At 40.5% G+C, this 18,354-nt stretch overlaps 2 protein-coding genes across 4 annotated transcripts; both read left to right on the forward strand.

The window, feature by feature from the left end:
* The first annotated feature begins 1,050 nt into the window (after positions 1-1,050).
* On the forward strand, positions 1,051-6,407 carry prph (peripherin). Of its 2 annotated transcripts, none has more exons than XM_026349458.1 (9): positions 1,051-1,669; positions 3,091-3,151; positions 3,589-3,684; positions 4,350-4,514; positions 4,623-4,748; positions 4,855-5,075; positions 5,402-5,448; positions 5,565-5,638; positions 5,755-6,407. In XM_026349458.1, the coding sequence occupies exons 1-9, from the start codon at positions 1,122-1,124 to the stop codon at positions 5,833-5,835; spliced, it is 1,419 nt and encodes a 472-aa protein (XP_026205243.1). In that variant the 5' UTR covers positions 1,051-1,121; the 3' UTR covers positions 5,836-6,407. The 2 variants fall into 2 exon arrangements, with proteins under 2 accessions (XP_026205243.1, XP_026205244.1); XM_026349459.1 differs by having other exon boundaries at positions 1,074-1,669; positions 5,402-5,454.
* An 805-nt stretch (positions 6,408-7,212) lies between these two features.
* Positions 7,213-16,564, forward strand: timeless (timeless circadian clock). 2 transcript variants are annotated; one of them, XM_026349456.1, is made up of 30 exons: positions 7,213-7,328; positions 8,097-8,236; positions 8,341-8,494; positions 8,671-8,785; positions 8,895-8,957; positions 9,045-9,146; positions 9,236-9,391; positions 9,478-9,611; positions 9,743-9,830; positions 9,950-10,126; positions 10,559-10,776; positions 10,856-10,959; positions 11,141-11,310; positions 11,391-11,516; positions 11,710-11,861; positions 12,098-12,195; positions 12,440-12,560; positions 12,675-12,876; positions 13,173-13,312; positions 13,412-13,488; positions 13,610-13,730; positions 13,808-13,890; positions 14,017-14,171; positions 14,290-14,512; positions 14,641-14,709; positions 14,789-14,907; positions 15,074-15,305; positions 15,565-15,616; positions 15,706-15,770; positions 15,910-16,564. In XM_026349456.1, the coding sequence occupies exons 2-30, from the start codon at positions 8,155-8,157 to the stop codon at positions 16,050-16,052; spliced, it is 3,741 nt and encodes a 1,246-aa protein (XP_026205241.1). In that variant the 5' UTR covers positions 7,213-7,328; positions 8,097-8,154; the 3' UTR covers positions 16,053-16,564. The 2 variants fall into 2 exon arrangements, with proteins under 2 accessions (XP_026205241.1, XP_026205242.1); XM_026349457.1 differs by having other exon boundaries at positions 7,228-7,291.
* The last annotated feature ends 1,790 nt before the right edge of the window (positions 16,565-18,354 follow it).

Here is an 18,354-nt window from a genome sequence, read left to right on the forward strand (position 1 = left end):
TCTCTGAAATTTATAGTTTACCTGTGTTATAGCAATCACATTTGTCCCTGGTTGTTGCAACTTGCACTGATGTACTAAAAAAAGACAAATTATGAGAACACTATACAGTATTATGAATGTCGATGGGCATAACTGTCATGGATAAACTATGCTTTCAAACTCTCATTGAACCAAAACTATAAAAAAGGTGGATATAGGCTGGTGCTGGATAAGTCATTGGGTTCATGGAGCTGCTATAACTATCCTGTGACCTCATCTTCCTGTCCTATATAACTTGCCTGCACCAAATACTCACTGTTCATGAAAAATAGTTATTTGACAACTCATCTCACACAGATATTACTGCATTTAAAAAGGATAAAATTACTGCAGAGTCATTGCTCTGTCCCAGACGCCTAGAATATCAATAGAGTATTCCATTACTGTAAAAGGAGAGAGAGACAGAGAGGAGAGAGGGAGGGAGACAAATGGAAGGGGGGGTGAAGAATCAAATCAATGTATCTGTGTGATTGAATTTAGACTACAATTTCACATTTTGTTATTGGAAAGAGGTAACAGAATCCTTGACACATTTGATAGTAACCAAATTATCAAAAGTGCAGGCAAGAAAAAAATCACCTACGTACTTTTTGTGGCTTTTTCTCTTGTGTGAAATAAGAATCATATGGAGAAACAACAAATTACTGACAGAGTGAGCGAGCATCAACATACAATGTTAACAAGGACATAAATCAGAGAGCGCAAGTAGGTGTGGGAGACATCTGTAACTATGAAAGGAGTGATGTGGAAGCCAGTCTGGCCTCTTGCCAAATGCTCGTGTTAAAAAGGTGGAAGAGTGAGACAGAGCACCAGCGAAAGCACACAGAGAGGCAGGTTGTTTCTCTAGAGGCTTGGGAGTGGCCAAAGCTTCTATACTGATGAGTGATTGAGAAAGGAAGAGTTCATCTGGGTGGGGAGAGGCGAAATGAGGATGTGGGAGGCGTCATGGTGATGGGTTAGCCAGCTTGAGAGCATAAAAACCCCCAGTACTCTTCAGTCTGATGTCCTGTTGCTTCACGAGCCATCTCCAAGACTTCAGATCTCAACCTTTCACAGCGACATCGAACAGAACAAGACCAATCATGAGCCACTCTTCAATGCATACCTCCACCTCCTACAGGCGCACTTTTGGAAGCCCACACCCAGTCTCCATGTCCTCTTATTCTGTTGTGTCTTCCCGTATGCCCCTTTCTGCGGGGCGCTATGTGCGTTCAGCGTCACCTGTGGTGGCATCCCGCCCCACCAGCTACCACCCACAGCGTTCCCGCTCTAGCACCCAGCCACCTCGCCTCACCTACGACAAGGTGGACTTCACCCTGGCTGAAGCGATCAACCAGGAGTTCCTAACCACCCGTAGCAATGAGAAGGCTGAGCTGCAGGAGCTCAATGACCGCTTTGCCAGCTTCATAGAGAAGGTGCGCTACCTGGAGCAGCAGAATTCTGCACTGCAGCAGGAGCTCAATCAGTTCAAGGGCCAGCAGCAGCATGGCCAGCCCAACCGTGCTACTGAGCTTTTCCAGGAGGAGCTGAGGGAGATGCGGCGCCAGATGGATGCCATCGGCAAGGAGAGGGACCAGTACCAGCTGGAGAGGGACAACCTGGCTGAGGACCTGGCCCAGCTCAAGCAGAGGTTGGTACCAACATGTTGAGATAAGACAGAGAAGTAGAGCATGGAGATATGGGGATCAGTTACATGACTGGATCATGAACAGATAAATAGAAACGTAAATAGGTGATAAAGTAGGTTACAATATTTTGTATGAAGGGTGAAGACAGAAGGTTGCATCTTGTTACATCTAAATGACAATTTTCTCTCCTCTTGATTCAAATACACTCTGTTGTAGGTTGGTCAATCATATATGTTGAGTCATGGGTCTAGTCTAGAGGCTCCACTAATCATAATGGTGTAGGGTGTGGCACATCAGCAGACTGGACACCACTGGTCAGCACTGTGCCTTTAGTGTCAGACTCTCTTCATGTATGAGTGTATATGTTTATAAAAATGTCTTTTTTCCATGGGTCATTTTCAGCACAAAACAAGGTGTTAGACTTAGAAATGTTGAGCATCATATATGCACAAAGACAGATGAGATGGGAAAGGAGAAGAAAGGATGGACCAGACAGAGGGTGGGGCCAGCTGAGGAGTGGGGAGGGGAATGAGAGATGAAATGGGACCAGAGGAAGAGAGGTTGGATGTCAGGTTTGGTGAGCATAGCGCCAGGAAAAATCAATGTGACTTACTGACTCCATTAGGTGAGTTTTCAGTGTTCCTCTGTGCTGATGGGATGGTGCCAGCGATCCCATTAGAACAAAAGGGTCCCGTGTAACACAACATGAATTAAAGATGAGGAAGTAGGGCCCACTATGTGATGCTCTCCCCACTAATCTACTTTATGTCTTTATGGGGAAGACTTCTGTCTGACAGGACAAATGGAGGAGGATTCAACCGCACATTCAGACATCGACCACACAGACAGTAAAGAGAATGAGCAAACTCCTGTACTGTGGATTGTGATATAATTTGTGATGAGTAATCACAATGACTCATGACTTATAAATTAATTTGCTAAAGCAGAGGTCAGGGCTGTAATTAAATAACATATCAGATTTTGGAGAAGCATAAACGAGGTTTAACAAAAGCGCATTGTAAATGTAACTCCCATTTTCTGTAGTCAAGAGGTTTTGTCTCTATGCTGTATACTAGCCACAACAACCATTAAAATCTTTAAAAAGGGGGGAAGTGTGTGTACATAACCTTATTGAGTGTCTATGGATGACCTTATTGAACTGTGGTGAAACCACATTAGCTGAAAGGAGCATCTGCTGATCCCACTGGGTGCACTCCCAAAACCCTTTTTACAGGACAGTGAATTAACAAATTGATTCAGAAAGGTTTTTGCCAGCTGATGCCCTGGTGCAACCTTTTATAGAGAGTGTCCTTGGAAAAAAATAATCAACATCAATCTTCTGTTTTGTAAAAAAAATAAATAAAAAAGCTTGGAACCTGAAAATTATTTGTACATTAAAATATTTTGTCTCTTTGTCGTCAAGGTTGGATGAAGAAGCCCAGAAGAGGGCAGATGCTGAGGGTAACCTGGCTGCCTTCCGAAAGGTAAACACTCAACTCACTGGACCATGATTATCATATTGATTACAGTGTCCTCATGCTCGGGTAACAGGTCAGAACAAACAGTTTTGTCTCATTTGCAAAACGTCTATAATAGTTTTACAGTAAAATGACAAAGCAGAATTCTAAAATTGATGCAGGCAGTTGTGTAGGATTCTTATTCTTGTGAAGGATGGAAAAAATTTATCTGAACTGTAAGTGACTAACAGGACTCTATGTCTTTATGTTTTTATCCCATAAAGTCCAGCAATAACACAAAGATAAAGCTAGCAATAAAATAAAAATAAATCCTTGTGCATACACATTATAATCTTAGAACCGATAGTTACAAGAGCTGAAGAGACCATCATATTTTAATGTAATGTCAGATACCTCCTAAAAACTAAGCATTCTGCATTTTATGTCTGTCTTACTTAATACAGGATGTGGACGATGCCACACTGTCCCGTCTGGAGCTGGAGAGAAAGATTGAATCCCTGATGGATGAGATTGAATTTCTTAAAAAGCTCCACGATGAAGTAAGAGATGCTAACTCTGCATATTTATTTATTTATGTTGAATGGAAAAGTACTTTTGTTTAGGATTCACCAATCACAATATGTTATTTAAAGATATATAATGGTAAAACTCAACTTGTGTATGTATAAACATTCCAAGCAAGCATTGATGTGATTTTCAGGTATCAACTGATTTCAATTTAAAATCCATGTTACTTTCTATTCTACAGACTAAATTAATTTGTAGAAATTATTGCAAAAGAATATTCTCATAACTTAGTTGCTTACTTGCTGTAAGTAACTAAATAGTGCTAAATGTAAGTGTCATATTTAGTGAGTAAACACTAATAATGTGTCCATCTGGATACATCTAAAAAGGTCTCATCCCAAATTGGATGTTGGTGAAATGGATTTACACTGGGAACCTGTCTGATAAAACAGGCGAACATTTGCAGAGTTCTAATAGAAAGAAAAGATCATTTAAATGAGCATTAGTATATAAATGGAATGAACATGTCAGGTAATAACAACATGAGAACTTGAATAGAGGTGTCCTAAAGCTAAATCCTGGAAGAAACTGGCATCGAACACCCAGACAAATGCTTTTGCTTTGATTGTTTTGCATTTTTGACTATACTTTTTTATGTAATGTTTATGTTAGTGTGCCTCCATATTCTTGTTATTAGGAAATCCAGGATGTACAAGTGAGTGTCCAGACCCAGCAGTTGAAGATGGAGGTGGATAGCAGCTCCAGGCCTGATCTAACTGGTGCTCTGAGGGACATCAGGGCTCAATATGAGACCATCGCCTTGAAGAACATGCAGGAATCTGAGGATTGGTACAAGTCCAAGGTATGCAGACAAACTGACAGAGATGCTACATCCCTTCTATGGTCAGACATGATGATAGTCACACAAACACACCTTAATGCTTGTGTACTTCATCTTTTCTTCCTGCAGTTTGCTGATTTGACTGAATCTGCAAAGCGTAACACTGATGCTCTGAGGCAGGCCAAGCAGGAAGCCAATGAGTCCAGGAGGCAGATTCAGTCCCTCAACTGTGAAATTGATGCACTGAAGAACACTGTGAGACTAAACACCCCCTGGGAATTTCTACATTAACCTATTATACACACAAAAAAACATATAATCATCAAACATATTAAGCTCTAAGTGCTCCTCTGTTTTTCAGAATGAAGCTCTGCTGAGGCAGATGCGTGAAATGGAGGACCAGTTTGGTAATGAGATTGCTAACTACCAGGATAACGTAGGCAGACTGGAGGAGGAGATCCGTCACCTGAAGGAGGAGATGGCCCGCCACCTTCGAGAGTACCAGGACTTGCTCAATGTCAAAATGGCTCTAGACATTGAGATAGCTACTTATCGTAAACTGCTGGAAGGGGAGGAGAGCAGGTGAGGGAGAACATACCATGTTTAATCTCTGATCATAAAGGGTGGGAAAAAGGTTGGAGTTCATTTGTCAAGTTATTGGTGCAATGGTGTTCAACGTAGAAAGGATGGACTGGAGAATCTAAATAGCTCATAGATGTAGATTTGTATGTTTGTGTATAAGAATTTGGGACGTTTCTAAATGTTTTTGGATGCAAATGTTTTCACCTTCAAGCTATAAAATGTTACTGCTACGTTTACTCTGTGGTCAGATATTTTATCTACAATAAAAAAATGTAATGTTAATGTTGGTAAATAACATATTTCTAATATTTTATATTTGTATTAAGGATTAGTGTGCCCATCTTAAATATTGGCATGAGCAATCACCTTGGAGGCCGAGGTAAGCTGTAATATAACATATGACTCTGTCTCTGGACTCCGTTGCAACCATTATTCATCAACTCATTCTGCAATAACAACTAATAAAGCTTTAACTTGTTTTTTTCATAGATTATGAACAAGCACCTGAAAGCCAGGGCAAGAGGACTGTGGTGATAAAGACAGTCGAGACTAGAGATGGAGAGGTACGCTGATTTGTAAAAAAAAAAATAATGCAAAAATAACTATTTGAAATTGTGAAGAAAATTGTGTTATTTTTACTAAAATGAAAATGAATATTCATGTTTTCATTTTCCATCAGGTGGTGAAGGAATCCAGGAGGGAGAAGGAGAGAGACTCAGGCCACGTTGATAGAACCGACAAGGATGATGAGGAAGAGTAGATGAAAAATTATTTGAAAGGCCAGTACCACAATAGACAAAAATACAAGGAAAAAAAAGTAGAAAAAGACAAACTCTGATCTATATAGTCTTCATTTCCACTAGTTATGTGTTTATATGTGTTGCAAAGAGTCTTTCAGTATACAGTAGGTGCAATGAATCCCTCTAGACAGCGTCACTTTGGTGCTATTGAAGCCACCCAACATTTTCTCTCCACTTGTGTGATCTGTAGGGTTAAGAACCATCCCTTACTAACAAACCACCTGAGGCCTTGAGTTACAGTGCAATTCCGTGGAATCCTTAGACAACCACATGTTTGTAGCCAAGTATTAAACTACATTAAACTACAGACTTTATAGAGAATTTAAATTCAGGATTTTAGAAGTTTGTGTTGTAGATATGAATTACTAACAGACTTTCAGACACTGCCTTTTGGTCAACAACCCTTAAAAACAGACCGAGATGACTAAATACCTTTGCCTTTTTATTGTAAGTGTTGCTTTCCTTCCATTGTAAAAAAAAAAACATTCAAATCACATGGATCATTAGTAGATATTAAAAATTTGACAGTCACCAACTGAGGACTTTTGCTCAATGTGCTTTGCAATGCTGTGAGTATCTGGCGCGACTGATCAATGAATATGTGTAAGTGCAAATAAATGCAAATGGAGCAAACCAAAAATAATGTGTTATCTTGTCTGTCCACATACTCAAGAACAAATGTCATCCTGTTAATTGCTACAGTCTTCCCAAGTCCAGAGTTTTTCCTCCATACATGTCAAGGTCTTCTTGGACATGTCAAGTCCAAGATCAGATATTTGGGAAACATTTTAAATTCATCATAAAACTGAGACTCTTCTTTCACCCCAGGACTATGATGCCATGGGTGTTTCTCCCTGTAAAGGCTCCTGTGCAGTGTTTTGTAAAACTCTTTCAATCAGGTTCAACTTTAGACCCTTTACACTGATCAGAACGTTTTTACACAACATAAACATGATTTGATGTATAATGCCGGACAGCAAATGTGTACATGTCACAGATGATTGGAGTCAAGAATAAACAGCAGCACAAAACTTTCTAAACGTGGCCTCTCCTTCGACACTGTCCCTCACTCAGGCTGCCCTGTGTATAGTCTCTCAGGCGACATTTTAGTGCTAAAAAAACCGTAAAAAACATAAACGAAGTTCCACTGACAATTACAGCACACGCACGGCCTCAGTCTCAATTGCAACCTGCATTATATGAACCTACCTTGACCATGTCACAAGTTAACTCTCCAGTGTCGGTAGACCACTCGGGAAGGCGCTGCCTGAAAAGCTACGCCGAGGGCAACAATGCAAAGGCGTGACGACATTCTACTTCCGTTTCCTAAATTTTCGCTCGCTCTGTTGGCGCGAGACTTGTCCGCGCAGAGACAGGAAGCAAACACAAACATTACACCGGTGGAAAAGGTTTAAGGTTTTTAACTTTATAACTATCAGCGGCTGCAGGTCTGGTACGTTTATCTGTGTTGTGTTTCTTTCTTTGAATCATGACTTCAATTGACGGAAGTCGTAGCGCGGTCAGTGTTTTTAAACTGTCTCGGCTAAACAACATTAGCAGAGTAGCTGTTCAGCTAGCTAAACTCCTTATAACACCTGTTCCTTACAGTTTTCATTTACAGTAGAAGTGCACATATCTTTTACTTAAGTACACACAGTACAAATACTCGGTAGAAGCAAAAGTTCTACATTTGAATCATTCACTTAAAGAAAAGTTCAAAATAGTAGGATCAACAATGCAAAGTGGCTTAAAGTATTTACTAAGTGCTGAAGTAAATCATCGTTGTTATAGCTATTTATACATCATAATCAGAAATGTTGAAATTCACTTATTCACTGTGAGAGTGACAGGGGATTGTGAAACTATTTTGTTATTATTGTGTTTATTGTTGAAGTTCCTCTCAAAAACAAAATGATGCATCTCATTTGCATTTATTCTCTGATCAAACTGGATATAAGTAAACAAACTGAGCTGGAATAAAGTCCTAATAGAATATAATCTCATTTGGCAATACTATGTTGTGTCTGTGTTTTACCCATTAATTTGCAAAGTAATTGGTAACTAAAGTTAAAGGTTATACTCACATATAGAACTTGTACTCAGTTACAATGCACTAGTGTTCTACATAATGTTGTTGTTTTGCTGATTGTTAGATACTTTGTGAAGAGAACAGTAAATTAATCCCTCTCCTCATTTCTCTCTTTCTGTATCCTGTTGTAAGACTGAAAAGACTGAGCCTTCACCTTTAGGCTAGCCGATGGTTTATCAACACACTCAGTATGAACTGTGAAATTTTGGCAACGTGCAGTGCTCTTGGCTATCTTGAAGGAGACACCTACCACAAGGAGGCTGATTGTTTAGGTGAGTTGGTTTGAAACATAAATAAACATTTAGCTGCTCTAATAAACACATTTGTCTATAAAAATATACTTTTCTGATTGATCGTGATGATCTTTGTGCTGCAGACAGTGTAAAGGACTTGATCAGGTACTTACGCCATGAAGATGACTCCCGTGATGTCCGCCAGCAGCTGGGTGCCGGACAGATTTTACAGAATGATCTTCTACATATCGTAATTCAACATGGACAAGATAGAGCCTTATTTGATGCCTGCATCAGGTAAAAATCCCTCACTTGAAACTTCATATGATACATAATTATTCAGCACATTATTGACACACAAATACCATTGGTATAGAATTGTTATGTTTGTGTGTAAGTTTGCTTACTGTGTAATTTTTCTATTTTGATCAATTGTAAAGTGTGTACATATGACTCTTCTCTGTTTTTCTCAGGCTCATGGTCAACCTTACTCAGCCTGCTATGCTTTGTTTTGGTAAAGTCCCAGATGATCCGGTGTTTAGACACCATTTTTTAGAAGTTACATCTCACTTACAAGCTTATAAAGAGGTATTGTCTCCTTTAAGTCTGCTAATAGCTGTAATTATACTGGTACAATGAACACTGGGATACTAAGTATTTTGCATATAATTATTGTGACCTGTCCTTTTATTTTCAGGCTTTTGCCAGTGAACGGGTATTTGGCATTTTAAGTGAGACATTGTATAACCTTCTGCAACTGGTGAGTGTTTTACATCACTGTCTTTACATCAGTTCTCATTATTCATGTTTCTGTTTTTGTCTACATACTGACCTTCTTCTCTTTCAGGACTGGGAACAGAGGCAGGAGGAGGACAATCTGTTGATAGAGAGGATCCTGCTGCTGGTTAGGAATGTGCTTCATGTGCCTGCAGATCCCTGTGAAGAGAAGGTCTGACTTTAACATATGTGCCAATGTGATCTGTCATAAGTCCTTTATCTCATCTGTTATCTCACCTTTAGTTTTTCTTCTGTCTGTAGAAAGTAGATGATGATGCCAGTGTCCATGACAGGCTGCTGTGGGCAATACACATGAGCGGGTTTGATGACCTGGTCAAGTTCTTGGCATCAGCCCAGAGTGAGCAGCAGTGGAGTATGCATGTGCTGGAAATAATCTCCCTCATGTTCAGAGACCAGGTTCGTCTAAAGATAGTTTTGCAGGTAGAGGGAGAAATCCCCTGGTGTCTTTTCAGTTTGATTTTCTTCTTTTCCTTTTCTTATAGACACCAGAGTCTTTGGTGAGTGCTGGTCATGCTCGTTCAACAGAGGAGAAGCAGAGAGACTCTGAGGAGCTTGAGTCACTGAGGCAGAAAGAGCATGCAGAGAAACGTTCTCGCACTTTCCAACGAGGAACCAGGTGAAAAAACAAGCAAATGTTCTTTAGTGTTGGTTACACAAAGGGACAAGCTTGTTAGAAGAACTTGAGCATGACAAATACTATCAGACTGAAAAAATATTAATATAGTTTGTATGTTGGTTTTCTGTCAGACACTCTCGCTTTGGGGGCTCCTATGTAGTTAAAGGTCTCAAGTCAATTGGAGACAAAGATGTGATCTACCACAGAACTCTCTATAATGTGAGTAGTGCAGCTGCCAGAATATTTGATATGAAAAAATTCAAGTGATAAGAATAGAGAAGGTAATGCAACTAATTTCAATGTCTCTATGTTTTTCTTTCCTTCTTTTTTCTTTTTAGTTTAAAAACTACACTCATGATGTTGGAAAAGCAGTGAGACGTGTTCCCAAGAGGAATCGCCAGGCCCTCGAATGTAGGGACAAACGCCGCTCAGCCTTAAATGTTCGACTCTTTCTGCGAGAGTTCTGTGTGGATTTCTTGGAGAACTGCTACAATCATCTGATGCACATTGTCAAGGTAAGCTGCTGTCACATACAGCATTTGTTTTTCCTAGCAGAGCTCACACAATGGCCCTTTTTGATGGATTGGGGACTGATGAGTTTACAAATGGGGAAACAAGATACCACATCACAACATCAGATACACAACTTGGCACACTAAGGTTTTTTTTCTCAGTTTTAAAGAGTTGAATAAGCAGCAGTAGACAAGAAGGCAAATCACAAGAAAATAATTGAATCAATTTGAAATTGGCCAAGAGAAAGATAACTTAAAAAACTACAGCCTGTGTGCTGATAAAAGTGCATTGTTGATGTTTAGACGTAGATGAGTAGATGTTTTTTTGCTGTGTACATTCTAGGACTAATTTTGCGATATTTTCACAAGGCTTATTGTGTGCAACGCTCATTATACTCATTAAGAACTTTTTGTTCTTCCCCGTCTCCTCTATAGGAAAGTCTGATTAGAGAGCAGGCTCAGCAACATGATGAGACCTATTATCTCTGGGCACTCAGCTTTTTCATGGCTTTCAATCGTGGCAACGGGTTCCGGGCTGACTTGGTTTCTGAGACCATGTCCATCCGTAGTTTCCATTTTATTGAGCGCAACATCACCAACTACTATGAGATAATGCTTCTTGACCGGAAAGATACCACGTCCTGGTCCCGCAGGTAAGAAGACTCTTAATGTCAGGTTAATGGAAACAAGTCTATGAGTCTGACCCAGTCTGATATCATTTGTTCTTTCTAGGATGCACCTGGCTCTAAAAGCGTATCAAGAGCTGCTGTTAACTGTGAATGAAATGGACCGCTCACAGGACGAAAGCATCAAACAGAGTTCCAGTGTTATTAAAAGTAAGATGCTACTAGCTCTAGTGCAGATAGAATACACTTGTTAGCTAGACCGTTTATATTAAGCATTATGTTTTATGTAAATGGCTTTACTACTAAATCAGTATCCACTTTCAATTATCACTTTAATTGTGACACATGGGGAAGGTTTTGAATGGCTCATCTGTTTTCCTTCAATGTCTAGGTAACATATTCTACCTGATGGAATACAGGGAGATTTTCTTGACTTTGCTGAGGAAGTATGATGAAACCAGACAGCCTCTCTCGTACCTCAAGGACTTGGTGGAGTCTACTCATCTCTTCTTGCGCATGTTGGAGCGATTCTGCAAAGGTCGCAACAACCTGATTGTTCAGGTACGTCTTTAGATTAAGTGTTCTGTGTGCCTAATTGCCGTCCCCGCTTAAAATGTAACATCATTCTCTGGTAACTGCAGAAGAAGAAGGTGAGACGGAAAAGGTCTAAAGGTGAAAAAAAGCCTTCAACTTCAGAACCTACTCCAGAAGTCCTGGCAGAGACCTGGAGGATTGTGGAGGAAGAGCTGAAGGGTACAGGGTTTCAGGTCGGTATGAAAATAAATCTCAGGGGGAGCAGAGAGCATATGTCCTCCTGTCATTATTTATTGTGATGTAGAAACAGATTGTCAAAGTACAATTTATGCAAAGATGATTTCTAAAGTTGAAACCTTTTAAAGTCAGTTCAACACCAATAAACAGTGTGAAAATGATCAAATCGTTTCTGTCTTCTGTGTGCAGTTGTCAGAGTCTTTAACTGAAAGCATTGTGCCATTCGATGCCACATCTGAAACTCCTCTTGAGGAGCAGCGGGTTGAGGCGATGGTGCGAGTGCAGGATGCCCTGCTGGCTCGGCTGGGACCAGAAGCACTGGGGTTTCTGCGTGCTGCCAGGTTGGTGAGACTGACATGCCATTATCAAATAAGCTTTAGATCACTTCGTTAATTTTACGCTTTGCAAAAGAATTTAACAAAAGTGCTGAGAGCTGCTGGTGACTTCTTAAAATGGCGTTTTGTCTGACTAACGTCTCAAAGTGGAAACCTTAACACTAAGTTTAAAATAGATAATAATTGCATACTGTATTTCTAGGTCTACACATTATTACAGATTTTCTTTTTGTCATCCTCAGGGAAGTTTGGCCGGATGGAGATGTGTTTGGTTCAGCTGATGTGGAGCCTGAAGAGGAATTGGAGCTCCTCAAGCAGATCCTGCATGCCAACCTGCCAAGTAAGTTTTTTTTAAAATGTCATTAGTGACCATTTGTATTAGGGCTACATCATGTTTGAATCATATTTTCAGTATGCATTTACTCAGTTAATAGATGTTTGGTTTATAAAACTGTCCACCTCAACAGTGTACAGAATATTGCAGCATCACCACAAGTTATAACTTTAATTTCTTCTTTTAGTTGTTGCACTTCTAATGTACTGCAACATGTATGTGCCATTCAAACCTTAACTTTGTCTTTCAGGGTCCACTCCTCCAGAGCCTGTGGTAGAGGATGATGATGATGGAGCAGAGTTTGAAGAGGAAGAGTTAGAGTCTGTCCAGGTTTCTGAAACGGAGTTCAAATTTCTAGACTTCATCAAGAGGTGATCACACGGTTCTAGTAACTTACTTGTGATGCTACTTTCAATAAAGTAGCCTGTCCTCACTTCATGATAAATAAAACCTTTGACTCTGTTCTTGTGCCCCTGTGACTATAGGTTTGCCTGTTCTAGTATTGTGCGCCCATATATCCTTCTTTTGAAATCATACTCAAAAAACTCACCTCATACAAACCACTGCATCGCTCGAATGCTGCACCGCTTGGCTGTCGACCTCAAAATGGATGGTCTGCTTTTCCAGCTGTCAGTCTTCAGTCTTTTCAATAAAATCCTGAGTGACCCTGCTGCAGCTGCTTATAAGGTAGTGTAATAACCATTTAGGCCCTAATTTACTTTAGGTTTGTGTGTACTCAATGCAAACTTGATAACACCCACAAAAAATGGCACAAGTAAGGGTGTGCAAGTAAGATTGTGTCTTTGGAAAGACCTCATGTTAATGTGTTTGGGAAAAAAAAAAACATTGTCTAATAATCTGAAGACTGCACATGCATTTTAATTCTCTCTATTTGGGATCTTGATAAATCAGATTATTGTTTTCAAGCAAGCTTTTACTGTACATCGGACACAAGAGCTTACCTATCATACTCTCTTTCACAGGAACTAGTGACGTTTGCCAAGTATGTGCTGAACCGATTCTTTTCACTGGCAGCACAAAACGACAAGGCATATGTTGAACTGCTCTTCTGGAAAAATACGAGGGCTGTAAATGAGATGACAGAGGGCTACAGCAAAGAGGGGTTGGTTCTCTTTGTTTTGTATGTCGTTAACGTTTGTGTCTGTGTTCTATTGTGTTCTGTTAAATTGACCATTGCATCTTACTTTTCAAAATATTTCAGAGAAAAGAAACCGACATGGACTGAAGAGGAGGAAGAGGAGTTGCGCAAACTCTATGAGGAGCACCACCAATCTGATGGTGAATTCTAGTTTGTTCTTTGCACATGTTTTGTGTTTGTTGTTTCAAATGTTACAAGATGAAGTTGCACACTGTGTACGTGTGCCTAAATTCTGTCACTGACTGTTGTTCTTGTTTTTAGTGCCAGATATCGTGGAAACACTGCTGCCATTACTCAGCAGCACCCGCACTCGGCGCCAGGTGGTAGCACAGCTGGTGCATCTGGGCCTTGTGGACAATTCTAAGGAACTGAAGAAACAGAAGTACGTAGTCTTTACCGAATAACAGGCAACAAGTGGATCTGCAATCTACACTGCAATACTTTTTTTTTTTTTTAAAGGAAGGGCACTCGGATTGTTCTTTGGACTGAGGAGCAGGAACACGAGCTGCAGATGCTGTTTGAGGAATACAAAGATTCTGATGGTACTGGACTTTTTCTGTAGTGCAGGAGAACATAAAGTGGTACAACAGTAGTGTAGTCAGCAGTACATCCTGGATTCATTGTTTGTATGGTGACTGTCCTCAGTGAACTGTATTGTCTTGTCACAGATGTGCTGGGTAATATTCTGAAGAAGATCACAGCCAAGCGGTCCCGTGCACGTGTGGTGGACAAGCTGCTCAGTATGGGCCTGGTGTCTGAGAGGCGAGAACTTTATAAGAAGAGAAGTCGCAATGCTCAAGGGAAAAGTTCTGGCAAAGGAATGGTAATATTATTTAAGATCGTCAGTGGTGTTTTAAAAGAAACTGACCATTTATAAACTGTGGTTTTAGTTTGTTTTTTTAATATATATATATATAACTACAACATTGTCTTTGCCACAGACTGAGGAAGAGTTCCTGGCAGAACTAACACAGGATTTCCCAGGTGAGTCTGTGGACAGAGATGATGAGGAGGATGAGTCTGAAGAGAGTGAAGGAGAGGAAGAAGAAGCAGAGCATGAAGGTGAAGAATCCCCAAATGGCATAAGAAGAAGCCAAAGTTTCCACTCTACAGCGGAGAGGAGACCTGACGTTGGCACTGTGGTAAACTCGCTACGACAGGAAGGTGAGACACACGGTGCTGTCTACTGCATTTTACTTTTCATTAAATAGAAATTAGAAGGTAGTAAAATATTTTTGATACTTGACTATTTACAGTAAAGAATGACTTGCTTCACGTTGTTTTTCTAACAGGCCTGTCTGGACCCCTGCTGTGGCTACAGAATTGTCTTAATGTAACAGCACATCACCGTGAAGAAGATGGTAAGCACACTTTTGTTCGTGCTTGGGGAATTGTGAGTGAGTAAATTAAATAATTACATCATTTTGGTCCATCCCCTAGGTTTTTCCCAGCCTGTGCCACTGGTCCCTCTGACAGAGGCCAATGAAGAAGCTATGGACAACAAACACTTCAAGAAGCTTTTACGGAAACTGGGGTTACGAGCACCTGCGAATGAACAGGTGTGTTTTTCTTCTTTTTTTGTTTTTTGTGTAAATTTCACAACCAATATTTGTTCAATAATGTGTTTTTTGTTTGTTTGGTTGAGTTTGATGAGGAAAAATGAAGTCCAGTGTAGTTCATATTTTATGCATCAGTTAATCAAAGTTATTTTTCACTGGTAATCAGGAGACTTTCTGGAGAATCCCAGCAAAGATCAGCACATCCCAGCTTCGGAGTGCAGCTGCAGCTCTTAGTCCCAGGGAGGATGAACCTAAAGGTGCAGAGGAGCAAGAGAGGAGTAGGAGCCCAACAGCAGAACCTCAGGAAGAGGAGGCGGTCTCGGGAGAACAGAGAGCTCAGGCTCTGAGGGCTCTGCTGCTCACACGCAAACGGAAACATCACAACAGCAAGCATACAGGTACAGTATGTGTGAGAATAGGACATTATCATTGCTTTGTCGTGTAAAATAATACCAATTAATGTATGGCTTTCTTGGCTCTTTCATAGCAAAGTGGATATTTTTGATGTAAATATGCAGTTGGATGGCTAAAACCACTGGGATATGTTTTAGGTGTTTCTAAAGCATTTAAGAAGCAGCATTTAAATCTAATGGCTTAAATCTACTGCTTTTCATGATGGGTAACAGCTTAAGATGGCATTTGTTGTTTGCCTTTTAGCCCCTGTGTCTGATTTCAGCCCCACTGAGGATACAGACAGTACAACTGAGAGGTGAGGCATTGCCTGATGTTTTTGTTAAACCAAACCTCAATGGAGAAATGTCTGTTTTTATATCTTTATTCTTAATCTGTTCACATCAGGTCCCAAGAGAAGACCACAACTAAAAGAAGCAGAAGCAGATTGTTGGACAATGATGATGACAATGGTATTTTCTTCTCATTGGTGTAAAGTAGTATCTTAATGTGTTGCTTTAATTGTTAATGTGAGGGCACCTGTAAAATTTAGGTTGGAAGTGAACCAGGTTTAGTTTGCCACACACTGTTCACACAATGCTGTCTTTACAGAGGATGACTCCACCATTGCAATGGAGGCGAATACCAACAGTGATGCAGATTCAGACAGGGAAGATATCTCTGCTCCTGTGAAGCGCAGACGGAAGATGGTCTTGATTGATGACGAGGAAGACGAGATTAACGACTCTGTTTAATGGACTGTAAAAACTGCAGACAGGGTAGACATACAAGTCTGTCATGTTGCTCAGAGGTGCTTGCATCCCTCTGGAGGGTCTGCTCTCTTAATGAACTACAAACAGCTCAAAAGAAGTAGGCACTTAGACGTGCCCCTGTGGATACGTAGAACCAATTACACATTTCATTTTGTGTTCAGTTTTGACCTGTGATTGACTGGCCTGTGTGTTCCCTGCCTCTCGCAGAATGTCAGCAAGATGCATCGTGGCATTGGTGCCTTCATAAGGTTATGATAAATGTGTTGTGCCCATCTTTTGTTTGTTGTTCTTTATTTGGTTCTTTTTCTACTACCATTATCATCATTATCATTTCCACCATGGATATCATACACTTTTGTTGGAGAAGGTTTTAACATCACACGGCTTTGTAACTCTCTAAATTCACCTTTGATAAAGTTGCTGCATGTATACTTTTGTACCTGTCAGACATTTTGAATGAAAAACGGTGTTCACTAATAAATAAAAAAGTATTGTTGTCGACATAGTGTCTCTCTATCTGTGTTTGTTGCACTGCATCATTTTAAACACTAGAGGGCTCTTAAATGTTAAACATTGACATTTGAAGATTGTCTGAGGTTGGGGAGTTTGTACATGTGGGTTTTCTCCCATGGCCCAAAGACATGCAGGTTAGGCTAATTGGCAGGTGTGAGCATGAATGTTTGTCAGTTCTGACAGATTAGTGACCTGTGTAAGATGTATCTTGCCTCTCACAAAGTGTCAGCTGGGATCAGACCCAGAAACCCAGTAACTCCTGAGGGTAAGCAGGCACAGCTTTACATTTAGAATATGTTTTATATATATATGTTTGTTTTGTTTTGTTTTTTAAGCTGAATGTTTGTATTGTTCCTCTGCAGTGAGTTGGGGCAGAGTAAATAATGACATGAACACGCCTTACTTCACCACAGGGATCCTGTATCATGTGTACGCCTGCAGTCTCTGCCTCTTTCCACATGTCCCAGTTGTGTTGGAGGTGGTCTCTTGTCCTCACATCTGGTCCATATTAGTAACTTCCTGTCATAGCATCTGCTCTGTCCCCCATCCGTACAGAACCAGAGGCAGACCTGAAAATTCACAGATACTGCTGAGAACTAGGCATGTGAGCACAATGGTGGGTGGATGCAGTTCCTGGAGCTAAAAGGTTAAAGGTACTGTATATCACTTCCTCCATGAATTAACCCTAACCTGGCTTTGACATTCAAGATTCAAAAAACTTTTTTAATCCCAGAGGGAAATAGTTTTGCCTTGTTACAGTTGCTTTAAACACGGACAGAAAGAAAAGGAACCACAACCAGAAAGGATCCACACCAACACAAATACAGAATAACATCAACACAGAAAACTGTATATGTAGAGAATATGTAAGATTGATGAAAATAGGTTAATAATTATGGACCCGGGTGGAATGACAGAGGTTATATGACAGGAAATGGTAATTTCCCCATCCCCTTTTAGAGGGGGGAGGAATTGTAAAGATTCATGGCCACAGGTAGAAAGGATCTCCTGCGGCGCTCTGTGGAGCACAGAGCTCCTCCTCTGTCCAGCCAGCTCACCGTGCAGTGGGTGGGAGGGATTGTTCAGAATTAAGAGGAGTTTGGGAGTTTGGACAGCATCCTCCTCTCAGCTACAACATGTAGAGGATCCAGCTCCACCCCAAGAACCGAGCCAGCCCTCCTGATCAGTTTGTTCAGCCTGTTAGTGTCGGCCACCTTCATGTTGCCGCCCCAGCAGACCACAACATAGAAGATGACACCGGAACCACAGACTCATAAAACATCCGCAGCATGGTGCTGCAGACGCTGAAGGACCTGAGTGTCCTCAGAAAGTACATCTGGCTCTGAGCCTTTTTCTACAGTGCTGATGAGTTCTTAGTCCAGCCCAGTTTATTGTCCAAGTACACTCCCAGGTATTTGTACTCAGACATGATGTGTTAAACACAGAGGGATGATTCATTGTTTTGCAACTCAGTCAAAAGCCAAAGGCTGGAAACAGTTTGTGTATGAGTAACAGATGCTTTATGCAGTCATTACACTGTTGAAGTAAATGGAAACCATACTCGTCTTAATCAAATCAAAACGTTCATTTAAAAATCTCACAAAGGAGCAGATGTCACCCTCGATTGTTTCTTATATTTACTTCTAACTAACTGTTCAAACACAATATTCAGATAAAAACTTCAAGGTTTTTACTTGAAAAATGTCCATTTTTAAAATAGTTTTCTTTGACATGATCTATATCAGGAAACACTGAAAACATAGATGCATGA

This window comes from Anabas testudineus, chromosome 5, assembly GCF_900324465.2.
Source record: "Anabas testudineus chromosome 5, fAnaTes1.2, whole genome shotgun sequence".
NCBI classification, from domain to species: Eukaryota; Metazoa; Chordata; class Actinopteri; order Anabantiformes; family Anabantidae; genus Anabas; species Anabas testudineus.

Coding starts and splice junctions, on each gene's coding strand:
- prph (XM_026349459.1), top strand. CDS start 1,122: ATGAGCCACTCTTCAATGCATACCTCCACCTCCTACAGGCGCACTTTT. Junction 1,670..3,090: donor CTGGCCCAGCTCAAGCAGAG/GTTGGTACCAAC, acceptor TTTGTCGTCAAG/GTTGGATGAAGAAGCCCAGA. Junction 5,639..5,754: donor TCGAGACTAGAGATGGAGAG/GTACGCTGATTT, acceptor ATTTTCCATCAG/GTGGTGAAGGAATCCAGGAG.
- timeless (XM_026349456.1), top strand. CDS start 8,155: ATGAACTGTGAAATTTTGGCAACGTGCAGTGCTCTTGGCTATCTTGAA. Junction 11,311..11,390: donor GCAACAACCTGATTGTTCAG/GTACGTCTTTAG, acceptor TGGTAACTGCAG/AAGAAGAAGGTGAGACGGAA. Junction 15,771..15,909: donor GGACAATGATGATGACAATG/GTATTTTCTTCT, acceptor CTGTCTTTACAG/AGGATGACTCCACCATTGCA.